Source organism: Conger conger, chromosome 8 (assembly GCF_963514075.1).
Source record: "Conger conger chromosome 8, fConCon1.1, whole genome shotgun sequence".
In the NCBI taxonomy this organism is placed as follows: domain Eukaryota; kingdom Metazoa; phylum Chordata; class Actinopteri; order Anguilliformes; family Congridae; genus Conger; species Conger conger.
Genome location: NC_083767.1, coordinates 15,208,966 through 15,222,786, shown reverse-complemented (window position 1 = coordinate 15,222,786; position 13,821 = coordinate 15,208,966). Strand labels below are relative to the sequence as shown.

The window sequence follows — 13,821 nt, the reverse complement described above, 5'->3', positions numbered from 1 at the left end:
ATGCTAACCTTTGACTCTCTTTCCTTCCCCAGACGACGAACAGGTGTCTGCCGTCTGATAAGGATGCCCCCTGCTGACTGTGTTTAGTAGCGGCTGAAGCATTCTTCCACACACACACACACACACACACACACCGAATTACTCCCCATCCCCCTCACACTACCCCTTACATAAATAGACTGTACTGTGAAGAAGACCAGAAAATAACTAATTGAACTAATAACACCTTGGCACTTTGGAGAACTCAAAGACACGGTGGTGAAAGAATCACGGGCCTAACAGCTGTCCCACGCTCGCCACAAGCACCATTCCAGCTATCTTTCCTGTTTACACGCGCCATCACAACCTGTCGACCTTCGACTGCACTTTTCAATTTTCTATTGTAATATTAACGGTATTAACGATACAAAAAAAACGCCTTTTGGGCTCTTAGCTTCCTCTAGGACTTTGTCGGACCGTGGATAAAGACAAGCACAGATTGCAGGAGGTCTCCGGGTCTTGTTGCGGTATTATATCATTATCGTGCTTGTGGAGGAGATACGGTCTCTAGTGGCCATGATGACAGTATTATTATTACTATTCATTTTTCGTTTTTTTTTTAGGGTTTTTTTTTTACCTTTGCTCTTTTTATCATTGGAGGACTCTGTGGTGTTTTAAGTGAACTGGATGGCTGTATATTGTCACACACTGGCTCGGATAGAGGAGGACCAGTGTCCCAGCTATAGTCCCTGCTGTTCGTTATGTTGCGTTTTTGCAAAACTCGATGAAGGATCACAAAATGGCCGCTGTGATGGATGGAGCAGCATGTATGAAGAAGGCTAACATATAGCAGTCTGTGGCTACTTCTACCCACTGAAATGACTGAAAATAAGGATTCATTTGGGTTGAGACTCTGGGGGGATAGGGTAAAAATCTGAAGTAGTACTGAAAATATGAAGATTTTTTTCCCGTTTTCTTTAATTCTTTTTTATTATTATTCATTTAGCGGAGCTGATCATATTGATCAGTAAGTTAAAAAAATTGATAGATTTCAAGACAGTGATTGCAGTGTTTTTTCACTGTGTTGTGTAACTTCAGTGCTTTATTTAATTTTTGCTTTCCTAATAAGAAACCACGTTTTGAATTGTGTTTTTTATTTTCTTGTTGCGGGTTCAGTTGTCAATTATGCATTTGTAATTTAAATGTAATATGCATTAATCGCTTCCATTTGTAGTCCATGGACATAGTGTACGTATGGTTTGGCAGAGTCCTACTTCTAAAACAAGTTGCACAGAAATGTATAAACATACGGTAAGGTCATTGTAGTGTAAACCTTCGGTTCAATCTGTGACGTCAGGTGTAAAATGTACATTGGACTGGTGAATTTCTCATACTTTTGATACTACTTGTACCTGTATGTCTTTTAGAAAGACAATCGGTGGAGTCGGTATGCTTTTTTTTGTATTTTTAATACAATAATTGTAAATCTGTTATATTTTTGTTGAAATTGTAGAAATGTACTATGTTTATGCCTCAGCGTCCAGTTTACCTAAAGCTGGGAATGAATAAATATGAAAAAACATGGCGTCAGCATGTTATTTTTGGCATGACCCTGGAATGAAGGGGAGCGAGGTCATCGGATTTCCAGGACTCTGGCTTTCTGAGGTTTGTCGCCGCCTTGTGGTGGCTTATGAAACCAGTCAGCAACCAGGTCCTTCCTCTGTAAGATTTAATCTTATCTTTCTCTGGTATGATAATCCTGCTGCTGCTATTGCCTGGGCTGATTAAAAAGCTGTTTGTGCATCTCATATTTTCTCCTGTTCCCTCATTGAGTGAGTGGGCAGAATTATGTAGGTGCCGAATTTAATTCCAGGGGAGAGCCATTTTCTTTCTCCTCTTCCAACCGTGCGCAAGCAATGTCTTCTGCCATCAGGTTGCCAGGTTTCACCACTTTGAATGTTTGCCCATTCAACAACTATTATATAACTTCATTCCTTGAGAAATTAATTTGCATAATAGTTGTTGTACAATAGCAAATTTGTTATGATAAGATTGAAAATGAAAAACATCAAAACTGATGTACCAAACACCTTCATTTGTATCTACTAGACGAGACCTTAGCCAGTGTACTAAAATGATGAAATACCCATGAATACCCTGGCCAGCATTGGTTTGCCCTGAAAAGATACTGGTTTTTGCCTATATGATACTGAATATTACTCCAGGCATATGACTAGAAGCACCTTCTTTTCTCTCCTTCTATTCTAGGCTTTGGTATTTTTGACTCATTATGGAGTCACTGTTAGCCGACAATTACGTTACTGTCTTCTAAAGCCAGTTTGTTAATGGAAAGCCTATAAGCATACAAACATTAGAATTTTGTGGAGGTAAAGGTGAAGGCCTTCATTCCTGTTTGGTAAGTGCACAGAAATATTTCCCACGACTGGTATCCTATGTTCCGACTGCAAAATATCCTCATATCAACCTGCGTATTTGCCTTTACGCAGCACAGTATTTGGGGAAATCCGGGCACTAAAAATAAAAAACTTCAATTGAGAAGATGGTTAGCAGATCTCCAATCTAAATGACTGTATACAATGACTATATCCTGTGGCTGGCTATGGGGTTGGAGGCCTTGACCAAGCCAGTGGTATATGAATCCTCCCTGGAACGTGTTTATGGATCAGCACTGTCAGTGTATTTTCAGCCATCCTGCTCAATGAGCTGGAACCCTGCCTCCCTACTAACTTAACCCTTTCTCACTCAGTACCTCCTTTAGTCTAGCATTCTATCCTCCCCCTCAAATAGCTACCTGACTAGGGCTACTATGTGCCTGCTTCTCAGCATTCCCAGAGTTTATACAGCCCTCGGTTAAACAGCCTTCTCGTATCATGCAACCTGGGCTTTGGATGCTTCGCAAGGCTTCTCTAAATTAGACGTATTGCCTACACTACAGGAGTTTAAAAACCTGATTAAAGTTTCTATGCAGGAAAAATGTCCTTGCTTCTTATAGATAAGGGTTCCCCTCTCCCCATGTGATATGTTTTTATGTATTACCATCTATTGTGTGTTAAATTTATTCTATTGTCATTTTTGGATGCTGCTATTTTGGCCAGGTCTCTCTTAGAAAAGAGATATCTTGTCTCAGTGGGACTTCCTGGTTAAATAAATGTTAAATAAATAAAATACAAATAGTGAGAACAGCCCTGACTCGCCCTGCTGTTTCTAGCTGTTTCTAAAATGTATAGATTTAAGATGGCCGAATGGCATGTCACTGCTGTAACGGGTGGCATTGTGAGGTGGGTAGACCTGCAGATATCACGGAGTAGTCATCTGCACTGGGAGTTCTCAAGGTATTTCCTAATGCCCTGTGAGAAGGCAGGTGAGCTAGTGCAGTCTACAACTCGTGGGCATACAAAAGAGCCCACAGGAAACACAGAAAATGGTTGCCCCCCATCGTCACTATTTAGGCTGTGGGTTTATACTCCCCCAAAGTTTCATTTTATTTTTTTACCCCAGTTATGTATGAGCCAGATGCTGATAATTTAAATTCGGTTAAGTCTGTTGCTTAAGATAATCAGATTGGCGTGCTGACTAATTACCTTTGGATGGATGAGATAACAAACTTTGGGTGAGATCAAATCCTGAGATAAAGTTCACAACCTTTAAATTCAAGCAATTTGAATTTTCCTGTCTTTTCTGTATCTTCTCACTGTGAACACTGCTTACGGGCAGTACTTATCTGGCAAAATGCACTGCTGAGATATAATTAGTCTTCAAAGGATTTAATTTTTCATCAGAGGCGAAGCAGAACACTAATAATCCGTTTCCTTGAGGCGTTATGAACAAGCCTCCAAAGTGTCATTTAACAGTGCATCCTACTGCTGTTTACTAATTTTACTCTCTTTTTTTAGACCTTTTAATTGACTTAATGTGAGCAGAAGTATGCAGTGCAGAACATTTAAACAACTGTTCTTGGATTCGAAAGGTTATAAGTTCTGTTCCCATCCCCGCTGATGTGCCTTGCCCCGAGGAAATGAAACTGAATAAATTGATAACTCGCAATAATAATCTGTGAGTCTGGCTGGGGACATGGCCTGCTGCTAACGAAATGACTAATAAAGAAAAAAATAATTGTAGTGTTTCACAAGTATATGCTATTTTGCTAACGAGGTTAGCGATATTTGCTACGATGTCACAGGACAGGCTCAGTAAAGTGAGTGTGTAGCATGTGCTAAACAGATTCTATCTCCCGTGGTACGAAGGCATACATTACAGTTATTTCGCTGACGCTCTTATCCAAAGCAACTTACAGTTGATTCGACTGCGCATGATTCTTATGGTGGCTACACCACGGCTTGAACTACCAACCTTCCAGGTTCCAGTCACGTACCTTAGCCGCTAGGCTGCAGGCCTGGAAGTAAAATAGACTAATACAAGAGTGACAGGCAATAGGAGGTTTTCATAATTCCAAGGGAAGGTACGAGACAGGCAGGGACCAGAACAACATGCTCTGGGTGAAGGTCGGCAGTACCCATCTGATTGTATCTGCCGGTCAGAACAGCGGTAATGGGCGCCTCGGAGGACCCTAGCTGTCACGGCTGGCTTTGTACCTGGGAGAGAATCGTTCGCGTTTCTGCCCTACAGTATATCGGACGCTCCAGACAGAGACCCGAGTTATTTTCACAGAGCCCACTTTTCCTGCATGGCTGACTATGTAAATCATTTTACACCTCGGGTATTTTTTCATATATTTCCGACTCTGAGCCTACATTAAGTCGAAGAAGAAAAGCATTCTTCGCAATACTCCTGTTGCTGAGGGAATTCTCCTCTGGAAATGTGAGCGAATTGATTTGGCATTACATCAACAAATATTTGGCGTAATTAATTTGACACACATTTATTCATTTAAGAAGTAGAATAAGCTTAGCCTCAATAGACCTTGGTTTATCCCTGTCTCCCTGTTCGCTTGAAAGGGAAATTCCCTCTGGCTTGCACTACTTAAATAAAGCCTTATAACTTTGTAGTATTTCCAGGGTCCAACTGTGCCCTCAAGGCTAAAGGATCAAATCCTATAATATACAAGGAATTACTATTAGTACACCCCTAATATACCCCTATAATATAAGAAAAATATATATATTTATACATAAAAAAAAATTTTTTTTTAAACACACACACAAAGCACCTTACAATTTACTTACTGTGCTTTTTATTTCAGAAAATCCACATCAGCCAGTGCCAGTGCCAACATGTTTCTTATGGTGGAAATAATTGTGCCTAGGCCTAAATCTAACAGCTGTCAAATTCTGCAAGGGCTTTTATGAAAAGACTCCTTTTCTGATTGGCCAGCCTGTCCTCACACCTGACTCCCAGGTGGTGGGGAGGTGAAAAACAGGAAATGGTGATAAAAAACCATCTGATGCTACTTCAGATAAGTAAAGTTATCTCAGCAATGACTCTGATATTGAAGACCACATTTTCAGGAGATGGTGTTGACATTTCAGGATTATAATCACTCATAACTTTTCCCTTTCCTTTTAGGGTGAACATATGGAGACACGCAAATTAGGAAAAAATCTACTCTGAATAAATCAACTCTGAATATAACACACATTTTATGAAAGTGGTGATAATTACTTTTATTTGTTTAGATGCTGATGAGGCCTTGTGGCAATTCCATGAAAGAACCCACATTAACGATAAAGAAAATTTGGTCAAATCTGACTGGAACACAATGGGAGGGTTAATCTCTTTCTAGAAATCATTGTGGAGCTTCCTATAGCCCATATCTATATTATATGCAGTGTCCATTGAAACAACTACAGTATATATTTGAGCATTATAATCATTAAGACGACATAATGTGCTAACACAGGATTGGACCAGATAATTCCCAAATTACTCCACACTGCCACTTCTGTCCTCAGTGTTGTCCAGAACACATCTGGACACCATGAAACACCGGTCAGTCACATGTCCCAATGCTTTTGCTCATCTTAAGATATAAAAAATAAGTTGTTTAACAAATATAAAAATACCAAGAAATAAAAGCTGAAATTCGGATCTTCCATCTCATGTACATCTTTTGACCTCAACCCCAAATGTATTAAGTGTATTGCAAGAACAAAGTAATTGGCCTTGCCGTCCCAATACATCTGGAGGGGACTGTATAATTCAGGTAGACAGATTATTATTATTTCCCAGAAATATAGACCATTTTGCTGTACAAAAGGAGCAAAATGGTTGCCCGGGAAACCTTTATCCATAATCCATAATTCTGCCCCTGCAATTCCCCCAGTTGACTTGCATCAATGCGCAAGCACAACATCTAGAACAAACCACATAATTGCTATACTGGACCCTTAATTGAAGAGCTTTCGGAAATGTCTTTATGTACAAAGCAAAGCATGTGTACTAGGGTCTGATGTCTCTGATTTTCATTCATAATCACTTGCATATGCCTTGCTTCTCTTCTTCCAGAAATAACCATGACAAAAGTATTTGGTGATGCAGGGTAGCAAAGTTTGTAGATAAAGAAGCAGGTTGTAACAAATGCAAGTCCAAGCTCCGACACTGCTGATACAGGGCGGCCTGTACCGTAGTGGTTAAGGTAAATGACTGGGACACGCAAGGTCAGTGGTTCTAATCCCGGTATAGCCACAATAAAATCTGCACAGCCGTTGGGCCCTTGAGCAAGGCCCTTAACCCCGCATTGCTCCAAGGGAGGATTGTCTCCTGCTTAGTCTAATCAACTGTACATCACTCTGGATAAGAGTGTCTGCCAAATGCCAATAATGTAACTAAACTAAATGTGCATTGCTGAAAAAGCCGTGTACAGGGTTTCAGTAACAGTCACTGCAACTGTATGTTAGTCACCATGGAAAAGAGAGCCTACTGAAAGCAGTTAAATAATGTAATGTCACATTCATAGAAATGCAATCAATGTTCAATCATGCCGATCAAATATTGATATTGATATTGATATTGATAATGACTCCTTCCCTCTCACTGGTATTTCAGTGGCTCTTTTGTATTCATTATGACAGAAATACATGATTGTTTGCCATTTTATTTTCTCTTCTACGTTACTTTGGACACTGTATATACCACTCAAATCAATAAAAAACATAAAATATACCTATCAATACATATATTGACACACATGCTCTCACACACACACACACACACAGGTATTTATGTTTTAAAAGACTTCCAATCAGGTGCACATGAACACTGCAGAGAGTTTGATTGCATTTTGGTCCTCACAACTACATGTGGACAGCAACTCTATTGAATTAATTGCAATGCACAGGCTTACTGTAACATCAAGACAATTCCAGGGGTGTTAATACCCTACAGCATAGCTTGTGATCATCATCTTATCAATATTTAGACAAAATGCAATGTTATTTCCACCCTACAGATGACACTGTTCTCTATGGAATCAAGGCTTCTGCCACCTTGCTCTCTCTCTCTCTCTCTCTCTCTCTCTCTCTCTCTTTCTCTCTCTCTCTCACTCTCTCTCTCTCTCTCTCTCTCTCTCTCTCTCTCTCTCTCTCTCTCTCTCTCTCTCTCTCTCTCTCATCGAAGGGAAACGGATGAATTACTAATAGTGAACTATTAATTAATTAATTAATTATCCTAACCCGCTTATCCTGAACATGGTCGCAGGGGAGCTGGAGCCTATCCCAGCATACATTGGGCGAAAGGCAGGATTACACCCTGGACAGGTCACCAGTCCATCGCAGGGCACACACACCATTCACTCACCCACTCATACCTACGGGCAATTTAGACTCTCCAATCAGCCTAACCTGCATGTCTTTGGACTGTGGGAGGAAACCGGAGTACCCGGAGGAAACCCACGCAAACACGGGGAGAACATGCAAACTCCGCACAGAGAGGCCCCGGCCGAGGGGGATTCGAACCCAGGACCTCCTTGCTGTGAGGCAGCAGTGCTACCGCATAGTGAACTATTGTCAGCCCCAAAATAACTTGTAGCAGTCATCTCACTGTAAACTGTTCACTAAAGTGTGAAGTCCTCTTCAAATTCTGGGTTTGATACTGTTGAATGCATTGTCTGAATAGCTTATGCAAATATTCAGCTATATAGATGGCTAATAATTTAAAGAATATTGTATGCTTGACGGCGGCACGGATGGTGCAGTGGGTAGCACTGCCGCCTCACAGCAAGGAGGTCCTGGGTTCGAATCCCCGTCGGCCAGGACCTCTCTGTGCGGAGTTTGCATGTTCTCCCCGTGTCTGCGTGGGTTTCCTCCGGGTACTCCGGTTTCCTCCCACAGTCCAAAGACATGCATGTTAGGCTGATTGGAGAGTCTAAATTGCCCGTAGGCATGAGTGTGTGAGTGAATGGTGTGTGTGCCCTGCGATGGACTGGCGACCTGTCCAGGGTGTATTCCTGCCTTTCGCCCAATGTATGCTGGGATAGGCTCCAGCCCCCCTGCGACCCTGATCAGGATAAGCGGGTTCAGATAATGGATGGATGGATGGATGTATGCTTGACTAGATCCAGGGTTTTTAGTAAAAAAATGTATGGTGCACACGTTGAGTTTTTGGGTTGGATGCACAGAATCAAAGTGGAATGGTAAAATAATGGCTAAATTTTTTTGTGCGTTGTTACCCATAATGCTTTGCAAGAGCATCAGAGAAAAGCTTTGGCATAAGTTTTAATTGTCTTTGTATCTACAATATGGAGATTATACTGGTGGCTATGTGAACGTCCCTACAAAATTGCAGCAGAGAGATGTTTTTGTTCACTTTTAAATCCCGTTATTCAACATTTGTTAAAGAAAGCACAGTTTGGGTTAACCAGAGTCTACCCAACAAAAGGGGAAGAACACCCTCAGGACAAACAGACAGCAAAAGGAAGCAGCCACTGAACATTGATTCACAGAAATCCACAATATCCTCCGCTTTTCAGAATCTGTTTCAATTTAAAGTCGATAGCACATTTCCATTTTCATCCATATCTCATGTAGCCCACTTTCTTCGCCCACTTGAATCTAAACTCTTCCAAATTGTTGGTTAACTTGTGAAAAGCAGACCAAAGATTACATCTTGACACAATGTTCTCAAGTTCGAGAAATGGCCAGCTTGTCATTCTCACAAATGAAACTTCATTTGGCCCTCTTTCTGATTTTAGACCGGAAATGTACTGAAGCATTTGTGCAGGCATTTTGATTTGTACAACCTCAAACACTATAATTCAGGTGCGAGAAAAAAGCTACATTTCTATTCTTAGCCCTGGCGTTGTGGGTAACTGGTGTGCATTAGTCTCTTCCTCTCCTGTCTGACTGGGGCTCCAACATTTAATTATTTAATGTGCTCTTAACTGAACAATATAAAGGCTGGTTTATACTCTGTCGCTCGACTGAAATCGCAGAATGTTCTAACGTCGGCCAACAATGACTGTTGGTCGGTGTTTCATTTAAAAGATATTTAATTCATGAAGTATAACCCGAATGCCACTGCAACCAGCTCGACAGTCGCCCGACGGAGTATAAACCAGCCTTAATGCTGATGTAAGAATCACTACTTAATTAAAAGCAATGGAGTTCTAGATGACTGATATTAGAATTTTGAAATAAGCATTCCAAAAAACCTACTCTTACCCAAAATTCCCAAGGTAAAACTGAGGAGAACATGAACTCGCCATATAACCGGAATATTGGTAGGAGCCAACGCAATCCAAGTGTGGCCCTAACTCGCTGTCACTCACAGTTTCCTGCATTCGTCTCCTGAAAAAGAAACATGTCATCCGATACTTCTGTCCTCTCCGCGGAGTGCTGACTGGATAAACAGACTTCTGCAGTCTGAGGTGTGCTTGTCTTACCGGACGATTTGAAAATAAATCAGAACATTCAACTGGTATTTATCTTTTATGCAGGAACTGTTTTTACTGTAAGTGATATCTTCAGAATATAACGCACACAGTCTTGAAAAAGATGTGCTTGCACTTTCTTTAAATGGCTGAGTCTTTATAAAAAACATTGGATTTGGAAAGCGTGTCTGAAGACCTCAGGAGTATTCCCCTCGACACCAATATGTGAAAAAGCCAGATTTGACCATAATTTCCTATCTATATTTAATAATGTTACGGCCAGACTTTTACAGCCACAAAACACACTGAATACTTACATAAAATAATTTATTGGCAAAAAAGGAAAAAAGGCTTACAGAAGCAAAGGGGAAAAATAACCAAGAACAGATAAATGAGTGTCAGCCTGACAATTCAAGCAAGTGTGAAGGAAACACCTCTCCTGGAGCAACCTGAGCCCCTTTCTAGAAATTTCTAGAGCAGGTGTTTCCAAATCGGCCCGTTTATCCACGCCCCAGCGTGCACATCACCTGAGAATGAACCAAAATGCGAATGAAAGGAGAAACCAACCAATAAGAAAGGAAACCGTAGCAATAACAAATTGTAAGCTAATATACTGAAGGGTGGTTTCTGTATTTTTGTAGCAAATTCCATCATGTCATCTCATACACCGACTGCATATTCAATGACACCACGTCTGAAATGTGTCAAACCACTTTCACCACAAATCATTGAGAGTCATTGTTACCAATAAAGAATTGCTCAAGGTTATTGAAACGTTTATTCAGCACCAAGCCTTTTATTCAGCATATAGCCTGTTTTGTGAGATACAATAAATGTTTCAGCCTCATAGATTAGTTTACTAGCTAAATCTTTCAGGCCTCCAAAAAAGAAAAAAAAAGAAAAAGGATGCAACACTGGCTTCACCAAAGCCTCAATACAACAAAAGTCTACTTAGTCTACACCACATGAGATCCCACAGAGGCAGATTTATTATTAAGAATACGCTTGCTCAGGGCCTAGACGTGATGGCAGTTATTCAGGCTGTAGTTTGAGAACAGTATTACTCCAGTACAGTTTATATTTGGATTGTAGAGGACAGATGTTAAACAGCAAGTCACTGGTTGCTGAAGTATGATGGCACAAGCATATGCAATATCAGGAGCCAGGAGAATCAATAATTCTCTCTCTCTCTCTCTCTCTCTCTCTCTCTCTCTCTCTCTTATTAGTATCTCTCATAATTTCACCTCACAGTCCTGGAGTATACTGTAAATTCTTCCATCTCTGAAGAACATCTTCCAGTGCATATAACAATTCTATACAATAAACAATAAGAGAACACATAATGGTGAGGATGCTAGATATCCTCTTTGTCGACAACATTAACATTAAAAACATTAAAAGATGACAGCAACAACAACAAAAACAATTAAAACTATTTTGACTGTGTAACATTTTGCAGTAAAATCCCAAAAGCAATTAAGCTCTCCATAGGACTCGAAGGCAATATTTTTAGTCGGTCTACCTTTACCTCAAAGATTTCATGCTCCATGTTGCATTTTCATGTTCACTGCACAGTGAATTATGCAAGCTATTGGGAAATCAGAAGATGTTTTGTTTTGAACAACAATCCTCACTTGGCGAATCAATGATTCATTGTAGTTCATTATTAAACTTTCTGGAAATTAAGGTTGTAACACCTTCCAACCATACAGGCATTTGGCAAGAACATTATTGACAATAGTTTCATAATATATTAACAATGGTGATTTTCATGATTTTCTGGAGATTTGGCAAAAATATAACACAACATAACAAGAACAGACCATTTAGCCCATCAATGCACACCGTTTTCCTACCACTAAAGTGTATCTTTTGCTTAGTTTACCTAAAAACTCAGTAGTATCTAGCACTATATCGAGCCTGGTCTTGAAAAACCCAAGAGCTTCTGCTTGCACTACCTGGAGTTCGGTTAAGAATTTCTCTTGTGAAAAAGTTCTCCATAAACATGAGCCAGGGGAAATGAAACCCCCAAATCCACACTCTGGAGCCCAAAAAACAGAACATCAATCCAGTGTAGGAAAGACAGGAAATCAAATCAATGCCAGGATTCATGGCTGGACATAGAAGTACATGGGGCCGAGTACAATTTCATTTTTCAAAAGACACGGGTGCCAATAGATCCATTTGTTAATCTATTATTGTGGCACCTGTGGGGGTGTTAATTCATGTGATCAATCAGGAGGGAGCTGAGTGATGAGCTCAGCAGGCCGGGAGTTTGCTGGCGTTATCTCCACCTTTGCAGGCTGTGGTGAGACTTCAGAAGCTCTGCTTTTAGTGGACAATGCATCACAATCCGTTTGTGTATAAACCCATTCTTGAAGAGGTGCAGGGCAGTGAAAGAGACAAAGTGTTTGCCCGAATGTGTAAAACATCAGAAAGTTGCAGGCTGCAGCTAATTTTTTCCCCCAGTATTTTGCCCAATTTGAAGCATCCAATCATGGTTATGCTGCATCGCTCATTGCACACAAAAAAGGTATGAAAAAGTGCCTCAAAGGCACAATGCCTGTCACTGTGAAGGTACGGTACCCTACAGTATAGGTACATAAAATTGTATCCCTAGCCACGTGCTTAATAATTAGTTTGTACACTTTTGCTTGTAAAAGGCACTTATTAGTACCAAAAGAACATTATTGTACCTTTCAAGGTACATTTGGGAAATGTATTACATAAAGAACAAAAATGTACCTTGAAATAGTACCTTTATTTCTGAGAGTGCACCCTCTGTTTTTGAAGACTGCCTGAGCAACATGAACCACCCAGCACCCCTGGAGGCTAATCTATATTGACAGTCTTTGTCTTGTTGATCTTGAAGAAATATTTGCCCCACATACAGTAAATACAGCATCCTTTCAGATATTTATATGAAATTACATCTCTGCAGAGGAGTTCAGTGCAGAGGTATTTACGGTTTCACTCTAGAATGAAAAGGGAAGGAGTTTGCCTATTGGGGAAATGGATATTATAATTGTAGGTTACTGGAACAGTGTCATAGTATATAGGAATGAGTATGCCTTCGCTATGGGGGGCATTGGTCGAAAAAGCTGTGATATTTGAGGAAAAATTGCTTAACAGCTAAATATATATTAGATGGAGTATTGCTTGTATACAGGACACGATTGATGCAATTTGACCAATTCCCTACAATTACTAATATTTTAAATAATAAATACAGAAATGTGTTTAATTTTTGGGTATGACATCTTTTGATCAAAACCACTGGTTGATAAACAGAAGTTTAAGGGCCAGTTTAACAGACACAGATGAAGTTAAGTCCTGGACTAAATGACGTTTTGTATGAAGAATCTCAGTTCAAAATGGAATTTGGTCTAGCACTAGGCTTAATCTGTGTAACTGTGACACTGGCCCTAAATGTTAAATCAAGCCTTGAATCAGTTGGGGTTAAAAAAAAAAAAAATAAGAGGTCATGCTTTTACAGCCTTCCCATCTTTGATATCAGCAATTCACTGCTGGATGACACCCACCCTGTCTTCTACCACAGGAGATTGGCAAAGGTTCTGTTTTTAGACTTTGGATTCTTAACCTGTCAGATTACTGACTATGTCATTAAAATGATCCCTGAACTCTTACTATTGCATACAGTCATTTTAGTAGTACATTTGAACGGTTGCTGAAAACACTCTGGTGGGTAGAAGCAAAATTTTTAGGAATTATTTTGGACCATAACCCCGATATAATACATGAGACACAATTCAGCAAGCACAGCTACAATTGCACACTTTTGAGGTAGCAGGCCTAAGTGCTTGTATTCAATGGATCTGAGAAATTGTCGATAAGACCAGCCAAATCAACAAAGTCAGAAAAGAGAGTAAAGACAACAGGTCGATAGAAGATCAAATCAAATAGCATCCAGTGACATGGGTCTCGAGTATTGGCACAATATGTCGAAATGGTTTAAAAGTGCTGCCATCATCCGGCAG

General features: G+C 40.2%; 1 protein-coding gene across 4 annotated transcripts in view; it reads left to right on the top strand.

The window, feature by feature from the left end:
• The window catches only part of LOC133135026 (rap guanine nucleotide exchange factor 2-like), a 94,486-nt gene extending 92,925 nt beyond the window's left edge, over positions 1 to 1,561 (top strand). For all 4 annotated transcript variants that reach the window (XM_061251762.1, XM_061251759.1, XM_061251761.1 and 1 more), the window contains one exon: positions 33 to 1,561. Coding sequence is in view for 1 of the 4 variants with exons in the window: in XM_061251760.1 (XP_061107744.1) it covers positions 33 to 58 (26 nt within the window). In the remaining 3 variants the exon portion in view is untranslated. The remainder of the gene's footprint in view (positions 1 to 32) is intronic.
• Positions 1,562 to 13,821: the final 12,260 nt, after the last annotated feature.